Source organism: Seriola dumerili, unplaced genomic scaffold (assembly GCF_002260705.1).
Source record: "Seriola dumerili isolate Sdu_G_001 unplaced genomic scaffold, Sdu_1.0 BDQW01000025.1, whole genome shotgun sequence".
Taxonomy (NCBI): Eukaryota; Metazoa; Chordata; class Actinopteri; order Carangiformes; family Carangidae; genus Seriola; species Seriola dumerili.
The window spans coordinates 5,527,987-5,540,155 of NW_019174280.1; the positions used below are offsets into that span (position 1 = coordinate 5,527,987).

The 12,169-nt window shown below is 40.9% G+C and overlaps 2 protein-coding genes across 4 annotated transcripts; both read left to right on the top strand.

Annotated features, from left to right (window-relative positions):
• Positions 1–1,201: 1,201 nt before the first annotated feature.
• Positions 1,202–4,006, top strand: LOC111240419 (alpha-1-antitrypsin homolog). The gene is made up of 5 exons (XM_022770427.1): positions 1,202–1,300; positions 1,601–2,269; positions 2,534–2,804; positions 3,048–3,195; positions 3,395–4,006. Exons 2-5 carry the CDS (start codon positions 1,615–1,617, stop codon positions 3,584–3,586), a joined length of 1,266 nt encoding a protein of 421 aa, XP_022626148.1. The 5' UTR covers positions 1,202–1,300; positions 1,601–1,614; the 3' UTR covers positions 3,587–4,006.
• A 1,699-nt stretch (positions 4,007–5,705) lies between these two features.
• Positions 5,706–9,601, top strand: LOC111216470 (alpha-1-antitrypsin homolog). 3 transcript variants are annotated; one of them, XM_022738014.1, is made up of 6 exons: positions 5,706–5,720; positions 6,026–6,073; positions 6,484–7,124; positions 7,345–7,615; positions 8,451–8,598; positions 8,782–9,601. In XM_022738014.1, exons 3-6 carry the CDS (start codon positions 6,497–6,499, stop codon positions 8,971–8,973), a joined length of 1,239 nt encoding a protein of 412 aa, XP_022593735.1. In that variant the 5' UTR covers positions 5,706–5,720; positions 6,026–6,073; positions 6,484–6,496; the 3' UTR covers positions 8,974–9,601. The 3 variants fall into 3 exon arrangements, with proteins under 3 accessions (XP_022593735.1, XP_022593734.1, XP_022593733.1); XM_022738013.1 differs by lacking the exon at positions 5,706–5,720 and having other exon boundaries at positions 6,008–6,073; XM_022738012.1 differs by lacking the exon at positions 5,706–5,720 and having other exon boundaries at positions 6,016–6,073; positions 6,488–7,124.
• Positions 9,602–12,169: the final 2,568 nt, after the last annotated feature.

A 12,169-nucleotide genomic window follows, 5' to 3' on the forward strand; every position in this document is an offset into this window, starting at 1 on the left:
AAATACAGAAGGGGGGAAAGGGCAAATTAACACAGGTGAAACACATTAAGGCAGGGCAGACAATCATACTGGAGGGAAACAGGACAAAGACACAAAGTTCATATTTTGATTAAAATGACAGCCCTATCACATGTACCATATTTTTATCACAGTAAAATCATAGCACCATTATTAGCTTCTCATCCCGAGTGACTCAGAGTTGCAACTGCTTAAATAAACCTGACCTTTGCAGAATGTTTGTGTCTGTAAAGAAAGTGACACATAAGGACCTTAAAGCCAGCATTGCACTTTACTCCTGGGCAGAGGAGTGAGTTGTGCAATTGGATCATCTTGTATTAATCCGCATGCAGCCTTGCGGCATGACAGAATTATCATGGTCAGCTGAACCTGGACAAATGTACAATGGTCTAAATATTTCATTACACCGTATGTTGTATGAAGCTGGCTGCTGTATATTATACAGTTAATAAAGGAGTGTTTGTATTGCACAAGACAAGTAAATTGGATCATAATAACATTTGAGGTTTGATATGAGGTGAAATGAAGAATTGTGAAAAATCAATCATTTCTTCCATCACATAATCAATCATTTCCCAATCGGCTTCATATTGTAAATGATGAGATCCTATATGAACACACTATTTTCTACCAAAGTTAGAATAGTTTTGGTTATTTCACATGACAGATTTGTGTATTTCTGTTCCCACAGTTGGAAATAGGTGACATCACATACTCCTCTGCTCCAATCAGGATGTAGCATCATTTTAATCAAAACCTGTTGACAGTTGGTGGGTTACTTGGTTGCTGATTAATCATGTCCAATCAAATATCACTGATGCAATCCTAATAAAGCAGATTAACTGAGGGTTTAAGTGTAAAAATCATAATAAATAATACCTGAGGATGATTTTTTTTAAACTTTGATGTTGCTCATTTAGTCATGCATATTTAATGTAATGGAGAAATAAATGAGATTGAAATGTGGTTCATTCATGTTTCTCTGAATACTGAAAGGCTGATGATTTCCGGTGTATCAGTGCATTTGTCTGTATGCATGAAGGTGTGTGATGCAGCACACCGCGAAACAGTTTTTAGAACAGCCCATTATCTCACCCATGTAGCGCTGAGTGAGTTGTGTTGCATCAGTGAACATAGTCAAACCAGATATCTCTCAGTAAAGGACAGAGATGAGGGACGAGTCCTGGTTAATTTGTAACCACACTGTCAGCTGACTCTCGGAGCTCCTGTATATAAGGGGGAAGTTTCTGGCAAACTTTCTGCAGCAAAGAGGACGTTAAAGGTAAGCATAGCACTTTATTGGAATATGCTCAGGTTTTTAGATAACTTTAATTACTGGGTAACTTAGACTTACCTTTATTTATAAAGGTTGGGTATGGAAGAGAAGCTTTGTGGAAAAGGTGACAAAATATATCAATATTTGAAAGGCAAATCATATCATTGATTTGTCCTGTTTAATTTAAAAGTATTAACCTGTCAACGTTTAATTTTATTACAAATATGTTGAATAGGGTTGTACATTATAAAATACTACTATGATCTACTGTGGTCAAAACTAACTTACGTCCTTTGATTTTCCCAGGACAGGCTGTTAAGATGCGTGGTATCTTTGCTAGTTGTGCTCTGGCAGCAGTGCTGCTGGCTGTAACCTGGGCAGACCACCATGACCACCATGACCACCACGACCACCACGACCACCACGACCACCACGACCACCATAGCCACAGCAGTGAGGGAGAGATGAGCTGCCACAAGCTGTACTCTCCCAACGCCGACTTTGGCTTTGCCCTCTACAAAAGTCTGAATGCCAAGGCTGCAGCTGGGAAGAACATCTTCTACTCACCGCTGGGCATCTCCACCGCCCTGTCCATGCTGTCCACAGGGGCCCATGGTGAAACCCACAGCCAGCTCTTCTCCACCTTGGGCTACAGCAGTCATGACCAGGCACACATCAACGAAGCATATCAGCATCTTTTCCACATGCTTGGCCACAGCCAGGAGGACCAGCAGCTGGATGTCGGCAACGCTGTGGCAGTGCGCTCCGGCTTCACTCCTCTGGAGAAGTTCCTGAAGGATGTCAAGGCTTTCTACGCCGGTGAGACCTTCAACGTCGACTTTACCAAACCTGTTGAGGCTGCAGCTGAGATCAACAGATTCATTGCCGGGAAAACACAGGACAAGATTAAAGATATGGTGAAGGACTTGGACCCTGAAATGGCCATGGTGCTGATCAACTTTGTCTACTTCAGAGGTAGGACACAAAAAAAAAAGCCTTTAAGAGAACAGACCATGCATGCAGATTAGCCAACTGCTTTCATGAACACATAGAGACACTCCATCTGCACAAGTTCCTGTGCACATTTCCTTGTGTTGTTTTAAGGACAGAGCATGCGACGTACTGTATATGTGACATAACTAGTCTGAAAGATATGAGGAAACATGCCGCCAATATGATTTGAGTATATGAAAAGTATCTACATTGCTCTCATCTTTCCACCTCCACCGTCTCACACAGGACAGTGGGAGAAACCCTTCGATAGTAACCATACACACAAGGCAGACTTCACCGTGGACGAAACCACCAAAGTCCAGGTGGACATGATGAGGAGGATGGGACGTTACGACTTCTATCAGGACACTGACAACCACACAACCGTCATCATGCTGCCCTACAAGGGCAACACCTCCATGATGATCGTCCTGCCTGATGAGGGCAAGATGGCAGAGGTGGAGGGCTCCATCAACAAGGACTACATTAAGGACTGGCATGACAAGCTCTTCAGGAAGTAAGAGAGGAATTTGAATACGTTTGCATGTCGTGGATATGTTTACAGTGTGGTTGCTTGTATATTTATAGGTAATGCCTCAGTGTTTGTTGCAGAGAGACAGCATGCAAATAACCTGGATAAACTAGTTAGATAAACTATGATAAAAATGTGTCCATAATTGGTGCAGCTCAAGTTGCGTGAACTAGCCATAAGTCAACGGTATGTATCATTCTGACGCTGCTGATATTCTGTGTTTCTCAGTTCTGTGGATCTGTTCCTGCCAAAGTTTTCGATCTCCGCTGATGCCTCCCTGGACGACACGCTTAAAGAATTAGGAATGACAAACGCTTTTTCAGACAACGCTGATTTCTCTGGCATGTCTGATGTGGTCAAGCTCAAAGTCTCAAAGGTAGGATTCACGTGTTTCATATGAGAATTGAGAGCGATAAAGGAATATACCTATTTCATGATGGGATATTCACATTTTCCTGAACACACGAGAGTAGACGTTGCAGAGATCCTTTTCTGGCTCGTAGCATCTGAAGTTTTCAGAGACGTGCGCCGAAATAAAACTGGACACTCACTGCCTCCTCCTGGTTCCTTTGCAGGTGTCCCACCAGGCCGTGCTGAGCGTGGATGAAACAGGAACAGAGGCAGCAGGCGGCACCACCCTTGAAGTCATGCCCATGAGAATGCCCGACACCATGATTCTCAACAGGCCCTTCCTGGTCTTCATCTTGGAGCATTCCACTAAGAGCATCCTCTTCATGGGCAAGATCAACAACCCCGCAGCCATGTAAAGACGCTAGGGAGATGAGTGTTACATTTGTTTGTTTTCACACTGCAGGACGTTTCAGTAGCTTCTGAACACTGGCTCGTCTTTTACCTCAGCATCTGAAAGCCCCTGTAGAGATGTCGCAGTGATAATAAGTGATCTGATCTGCCAGCGAGTCTGTTAGTCTGTTGATTCGTTTGTAGTCTGACAGTATGACACTACTACTACCATCTGTCACCTGAACCTGGCTATGGGTGAAAATGTCTAAATACATCATTATATACTGTATCCAGCCGACTGTTATATATGACCCAGTTGATATAGAACATTCGTACGTATCGCATGAAGCATCTGCTAACACACTGAGCCAACGTGTTACTGTGGTGTTGCTGTTTCAATGTGGTTCAACATTAAGTGAAAAAAATAAAGACTTGTCAATACCTGGCATTTTGTATTTATTTCTATATGTATTATACTTTCAATCTAATCTTGATTTCATGGATTTAATTATCTGAGGCTGTATGGTATACGTTATTAATGCTAAAATTTTTAGATTGGCTACCAGTTGATTTTCCAGATTAAAATGTGTTGAAATGACTATTCTAATTTCTGGTGTATCGTTTCACGGTTATTATTGTGTGATGTAACCGTAAGAGTACACGCCATTAATGCAACTCATCAGAAAACACACAACTAAAATACCGTACCTCACCAGCGGACTGAAATAGAGACTGTTGCTTGTTTAAATGAACTGTCAGCTGACCCTCTTGTATCTATAATGGTGAAGCCAAACTGCAACAAAACGGACACTAATCTTTATTGACATATAGCTGAATGTTTTATGTATATAGCTTTAAATTTCTTAGATATATAAATTTAAATTTCCTAAATATGTGACATGGAATTAATTACATTTAGAAATAGACCTTTTTCTTTATGAGGAAAAAAAGACAAAAATATCTTTTGTGTTTGTTATGTAAAAGTAAAAGTCACTAACACTTGACAAAATGAACAGTGCTGCCATTTCTCACTGTTCCAGTCAGAAACACACTACTGCAGCCTGAAAGCCAGAACAGAGAGGCTCAGTGGGAGCGTCTTTCCTCAGGATGTCAGGATCCACAATGAGGATACCTACAGCCGACATGTTGCCCCCGCGTTGAAGACGAAGTGACAGTGCTCTTCTGCTCCTCCTGTGTCCTTCTTTCCTCCGACTCAATTTTGCACATTGTGCTTGTATGATTGAGCATTTGACAATTAAAATTTGAAAGAGCCATGGTCACACATGGAGGCTTGTGTGTAGGCAACCTTTATACCAGAGCATTTCTTTTTAGGGGCACAAATTGTACAAAGTCGTAGATCTCAACAGCATAAATATGTTTGTCTTTTTACCTGACAAACTGGTGAAAATGTTGAAAAATGCCCTATATCATAATGTTTAGGAAAGTGGCAAAAAAAAAAACCAACTAATGGGACCGCATGAACCACCTCTTCCCCGAGTTTGGTGCAAATCTGCTTAGTACATTTCGTGTAATCCTGCTGACAAACAAACAAACAAAAACGAATGTGAAAACATAACCTCCTTGTTGGAGGTAATAATGTTCCCCGCATTAAGCACTGGGTGAAGATTAATAACGACAAAGAACATAAAAATCAGTCACTCTCACTCATTCATCCTCTGTCCTCCTCCCTCTTACTGCTAATGTGGATTCACTGCTGGCCAGGAAGCGCAGGTAGAGGGAGGAGTGCCTGGTTTGGGAGTGAGGACCGCTTTCTCAGCTATGCATACTTATTCAGCTTTCCTTTTAGCTGCATCATAGCACTTTGCTAGTGGCCCCACAAGCTTGTTATGGGTAACTCATAGCGGTGCTGGATGGGAGAAAGCTGAAAAATACTGCTCTTCTGCAAGTTTGTTTAACGGGTCTTTTGATAAGTTACTTTTATTGGCTTTTTACTTGTAAAGGTTTTATGGCACGTACAGTAAAGATTAATGTATTCTAACCCTGCTGTCCACTCTCTGTATATGTGTGTGTGTGTGTGTGAAGGAGCTCAGCCCTGCCCTTGGTCCTAACGCAGACAGCAGAGGAACGGAAGACAGAGTACAGGCTGTGTCCAACACCACGTTTTCCTATCTGCTAATGAAACTCACTGATCTCTCCAAGGTCAGGTTAAAGTGCTTCTTACAAATGTAGAACCAGTCTTGTGCTGAAGTCAGTGGTTAGAATTAAGATTCAGGTTAATATCAACAGGGGCTTCAACACATTTGAAGTCACACTACAGAGCCTGAGCTTTATACCAAAAACGCCCAAACTCACCATAGTCCTTTGCTCATGCTGTGTGTGGTTAGTTGTGTTACATCAGTAAAGATTGTCTTGCCAGAAATCTCTCAGAAAAAGAGGCTGATGCTAGTTAATTTGTAATAGATCCGTCAGCTGACCCTTTTGTATTTGTACTCTACTGCATGCAGGACATGGTGAAGTTTCTGCCAAACTGCAGCAAAAACAGGACACTAACGGTACGACTAATGGCTCTTCACTGAAATACGCTTAATGTTTTATTTGACTTAGAGGTACACTGTGTGGGACATTTGGAATGAATTACATTTAGAAGTGAAGCTTTGAATACATAGGGACAAAATGTAAGATTGGGTTAGGGTTAGGGTGATGTGTGTAATGTGTGTAATGTTCAGAGGTAAGATGATCATTAGCAGTTCTTTTTAAAAAAGTACTAAGTCACTACATGCTGTCATTCTTATTCTTTCCATTCATTACATTATATAAAATGTATTATTTTCTTTTAATTATAATTTTTTTGTTTTATTCGGTTTTCAGTCTTGGTTATGAGGTTGTTTATTATGAAATATGACTATAACTCGCTGTGCTTGACATCCACTAACAACGTTTTCTGTTTTTTCTTTTCCTATAGACAGGCTGTTAAGATGCGTGGTATCTTTGCTAGTTGTGCTCTGGCAGCAGTGCTGCTGGCTGTAACCTGGGCAGACCACCATGACCACCACGACCACCACGACCACCATAGCCACAGCAGTGAGGGAGAGATGAGCTGCCACAAGCTGTCCGCTCCCAACGCCGACTTTGCCTTTGCCCTCTACAAAAGTCTGAATGCCAAGGCTGCAGCTGGGAAGAACATCTTCTACTCACCGCTGGGCATCTCCACCGCCCTGTCCATGCTGTCCACAGGGGCCCATGGTGAAACCCACAGCCAGCTCTTCTCCACCTTGGGCTACAGCGCCTTAAACCAGACTCAGGTCAACGAAGCGTATCAGCATCTTTTCCACATGCTTGACAACAGCCATGAGGATGAGCAGCTGGATGTCGGCAACGCTGTGGCAGTGCGCTCAGGATTCACTCCTCTGGAGAAGTTCGTGAAGGATGTCGAGGATTTCTACGCCGGCGACATCTTCAAAGTTAATGTTACCAGACTTGAAGAGGCTGCAGCTGAGATCAACAGATTCATTGCTAATGAAACCCAGGACAAGATAAAGAATGTGGTACAGCAGCTGAACCCTGACATGGCCATGTTGCTTATCAATTACGTCTACTTCAGAGGTAAGAAGCAACGTCGCATCTATTTCTTGTTGTGTGCTTTACAACCAGGGAAGGACACAAACTCACCACATGTAAAACAAACCAGTTTCAATGATGTAAACGTTAAGAATGATAATTGTAGAGCATGCTGCAACATTTTAAAACAAATACTAATAATAATTTGCATTGACATACAGTATTTACATTACTGTCATCTTCCTGTCTGCACTGTCTCACGCAGGACAGTGGGCGAAACGCTTCAACGAGGAATTCACGGACGAGGCAGACTTCCATGTGGACCAGACCACCAAAGTTCAAGTGGACATGATGTCGAGGACGAGTCACTACAAGATCTACAGGGACGATAGAAACCAGGCCACCGTCATCACAGTGCCTTATAAGGGCAACGCCTCCATGATGATCGTCATGCCTGATGAAGGCAAGATGACGACAGTGGAGCGAAACATCAGCAAGGACTCCATCAAGCACTGGCAAGACTCGCTCTCCATGGCGTAAGAGGAATCTTATTCATTTTTGAATCCTCAAACCTGGTTGGTTGTCATAGATACAGTAACAGTACACTTAAGAATGCTTTGGTGTATGTTGGGATCAGGAGAGGTAACATAGTAAGCAGTAGCTGGATTTCCTTTGCAGTTTTGCACATGATTTCAACAAAACACAATTGCGAATGGTCCGTGTTTCCATTGAGTGATGTTATGTGAATAAAGTTTGGTTTTCTCTTGTTGCGATATCATTCCTATTAAACATGGCGATGGATTTCCAGCATCTGCTAATCATTGGGACGATTGCATCCACTGCAGTAGCAGTTGTAGTATTTAAATGAAGGTGACGAGGGCGTCTGGTGCACGTAATGACGGGAAGGCAAACCCCTTATATCTGGCAGCGGCTACATATCAGGGATCTTTGGGAGATAATAGTTATGTGACTGCTCAAGTCATGTCATGTGACTTAAATGTGGAAAAATTCTTTCCATTTCACTTTTGCAAAACATTTTGTCAAATGGTCTGAAAAACCACCTCATGCGAGCATATACATTTTTTTGCGACATTTGAGAGTTTTTTTTTTCTCCAAAATTCAAATGTTTCCGTTACTTGGTTTTTAGTTCGCAATTTCAAATAAGCAGGTTAACGGAAACGCACCTAGTGATCGGATCAATGTAACCTGGATGACGTAGCCATTGGGAAAACAATGACCGGAATAGATGTGTTTGATTTACTTCAACAAATGATGTGTTCATGGTTCTCACAGTTTAATTTGATTAGACAAGGTGTTATTAAACTGTATATTTCTGTTGTTCTGATGTTGGTGATGTTCTGTGTTTAACAGATATGTAGATCTGTACTTGCCAAAGTTTTACATCTCTGTGGACACCTCCCTGGATGACACACTGAAAGCAATGGGCATAACTGATGCTTATGAGGACCGCGCTGATTTCTCCGGAGTGTCCGAAACAGCCATGCTCAAAGTCACAAAGGTAGAATCAGAAAACATTTCTTCTTATGTTTGTTATGGGAATTTAAATTCTAATGAACAACAACTCCTTTTCCACTGCATTAGCAGTGGTTCAGGAACAACTGCAGAACAATGTTTACAGTGTACACCCTTTAGCCCCCACAGTTTCAAGCTACACTTTGACTACCTCCTTTTTTCTCCACAGGCGTCTCACAAGGCAGCGCTGAGCGTCACTGAGGTGGGAACAGAGGCAACAGGCACCACTTTCACGTATTTGATCTTGTCCATTCCGCCGCAGACTGTCAGAATTGACAGGCCCTTCTTGTTTTTCATCCTGGAGAACTCCACTGGGAACATCTTCTTCATGGGCAAAATCAACAACCCCACAGCAACATAAAGGCACACAGCAGAAAAATGAGAATCATGATCATAAGTGTCATCATCATTGACTTTTTAACCATCACACTGGTGTTGTAGCACTTGTAAATGTACTTGTTCGTGTCACTGGTGGAAGTAACTCCATAAAAATGTCTTTAAAGAGACTCAATAGAAGATAATACAGAAAAAGTGATCGTGATATATATATTTTTCGAACTCAAATACACAATAAATAGTTTAAAAATATTTAAGTATGATTAAGTAATTGTATTCAAGTTTACATATCATCCTTGGTGAGTTATAATTTTCTCATATCTCATTCAGGCTTACCTGAACTATATTTGGTCATAAATTTAGCTTTGATTTATTTTCTGAAATACTAATATTAATAAATTATGTTTTCTTTACAAATAAAGTCATGTGGGGCAGCTAAGGGTCATGTAGGTCAGTGTCATCTAAATCTCAGCAGTTTAAGAGTTAAGTTTCACATGAAGAGAGAGAGACAGAGAGAGAGAGAGGATGTGTAACCTGATGGCCATCACCCTCACTCGACTCCTCGTCCTTTGACCTGTCAACAGAGGAGTTGCTGTAGAGGTGTTTACACAATCAGTGCACATATACTTTGTCTCCCCTGTCAGCGCCCACACACACACTGGCTTCTGTGGAGGACATGAGTAAGAAGTGTGTGATTCAGAAAGCTGAGTGGGCAGCCCCTTTAGCGGGCTGAAACACGTCCAATCTGTCCAGTCTGCTGGACACAAACAGGTACTGTGGAGGACTGGGCAGCACTGAATTAGATCAGAAGATGCACTGGTCATTTCTTAGCTGACTGGCACTCAGCGAGAAAGTTTTAACTTCATAACTAAAAAAATCACATACAGTGCTTATCAATTTTGAACTACTTTTGAATGCATGCTGTTCAACTTTACATTTTTGGGGTGTACTTTTCAGATATAGCTTTCTATTAATTCCTGTGCAGCATGGAAATCAATTAGCAGACTCTTGAGACCTGCTTGAGTTGTGTAATCAATCACAGTCAACATTAAGTTACATTATCTTGGCGCAGCAATGCAGTTAAAGTGCAGAATAATTTGAAAGGTATTCACTGCATTACCTCTTAACGATAAGATGTCGTATTGTCATATTATGCAGAAATCAATAGAAAAACGACAGCAACCTTGGATGAAAATAAACCAAATAAATAAAACTGAACATTGTTTACAAGTGATTTGTAGTAAATGGACTTATAGATGCACAACTACTGGTACGTTCCTTGACTGATCAATAGGAAGGAGGCCTTGTGAGGTTTGACCAGACAAACAGAGAAACAACTGAGTCTACTAGAGAAGATAATATCCTCAAATACCCTCATATATTTTTACTTCTTCTCTCTGAAAATGTTGCTTCCTGACTCACTGTGACCTCAAACTGAACATCATGAACATACTTTCACTAACCTAAAGCTTCCCAGTTTTTCACTGGACTCTGTTTCATAGTGAATTACAGAGAACTATTTCGAGGATACTATGAAATGCATAGACAGTTTTTCACTCTGAATTTTAATCTTTGTCTTACCATGGTTTTAATGCTCACATGAATGATGTGAGCATTACTTTTACTTTTTCTCTCCCAGTGATTATATATTGTATAATATTACTGAACATATCCTGCATGTGTCCTGAGTAAGCAGTTTTTATACATTTTTACATAGAGGCAGGGAAAGACAAAAGAAGACGCAAAAAATATGGTGAAAACTATTTTTTACTGTACATTACTTTTTAAATTTACTTAATATCTATTTGTTAATTAATGTTCTTTCTCAAACAGCAAACAGTGTTTCATTATTATACAGGACTGTGTCACTGATGGCGGTTTCCTGGCTAATTCCCAGTTCCTGGCTCCAGCCTTGCTGTTAACACTGCAAAGATCAGACTGGAAACAGTGTCTGTGTGTAGGAAAGCTGTTGCTGCTGTGTATTTATTCACCAGTGTAGCACGTGCTTGCGAAATGTTGTAGCTTCAGGCTAACAAATAATGGCAAGCCTGATATATTCGGTTAGTATTAGTTTGTTAGCTGTGCTGAGTACCCAGAGTTAAGCTAATGTGTCCCGACACACCTTGAACACTGCTCGGTTTTTGGTCGCAGATAACAGAACTCAACTAAAACACAGCTACTACACTAGCTCCTCCTCGTCAATATCACTCTAACATTGACAAAGTGTCAAAACCAGACTAGACCAGAAGAGTCCTGTTGTTTATTTGCATTACACACTGTTACAATCCAGGTTATTCAGATAAAAGGAAAGATTTGGAATGAATACAATCTGATTTACCAGCAGAGTCTTTATCGGTTAATTAAAGACACCGGAATTATTATCTGAATCACCCTTTCAATAAACAGACTGAGGTATAGTCCTCAGGGTGTGGTTTAAGACCTGCATACTTCTCAGTGAAGTGGGGGGTGTTCGACGCAGAGTTTAAGCCCTCAGGACCTGAAATACAGTTTAGGCATTGAGCTCATAAAAGTGTAACAGCTTACTGCAATATAATGGTGCACAGTCTTTACACCTTTAATAAGCTTGAAAAGAAAGATTTCGTCAGATATCTGCAGGTCACAGACTACTTCAAAAAGAAACCAAACAAATGGAGGATAGTGAACCTTACTTGGTTCAGAAGCATCTAATATCATAAATGTACAATACAAAAATCCAAAACAACACCACTGTCTTTGTCAGTTGTAGAGAATCAGGCCTGAAGACATTTGAGGATGACTGGAAAGACACCAGGGAAAGCCAGACTGAGACACAAAGTCAAGGTCCTGAAGAGAGTCCTGCTGGAAGAAAATGATTTAATATTTTGTGACTGAATAATTGAAATCTATTCAAAGGGGTCCACGGGGTCAGGATAAATGACAGAAGCAATGTGTTTAAAGTGGCAGACTATTTTCATATTTACTGGGCTTGACCTTTATTTTTTCATAGTGGCAAGAGATCGCTAAAGAAATAATGAACCTTTGTGCAATCAAAAGTTATTGCCTTTTTGTCGTGTTACACCTGGGCAAAATACTAGAATATGGTATAAAATACCATCCTGACCAAGCCAACACTCCTGGCTGCTCGCAAGAAAGCCAACACACAGAAATGGCTGCAGCTAAACCCTCCATCAAAGGACAACTGGACAATTTTCAATTAAATAAACTGTATAAATAAATTTCCC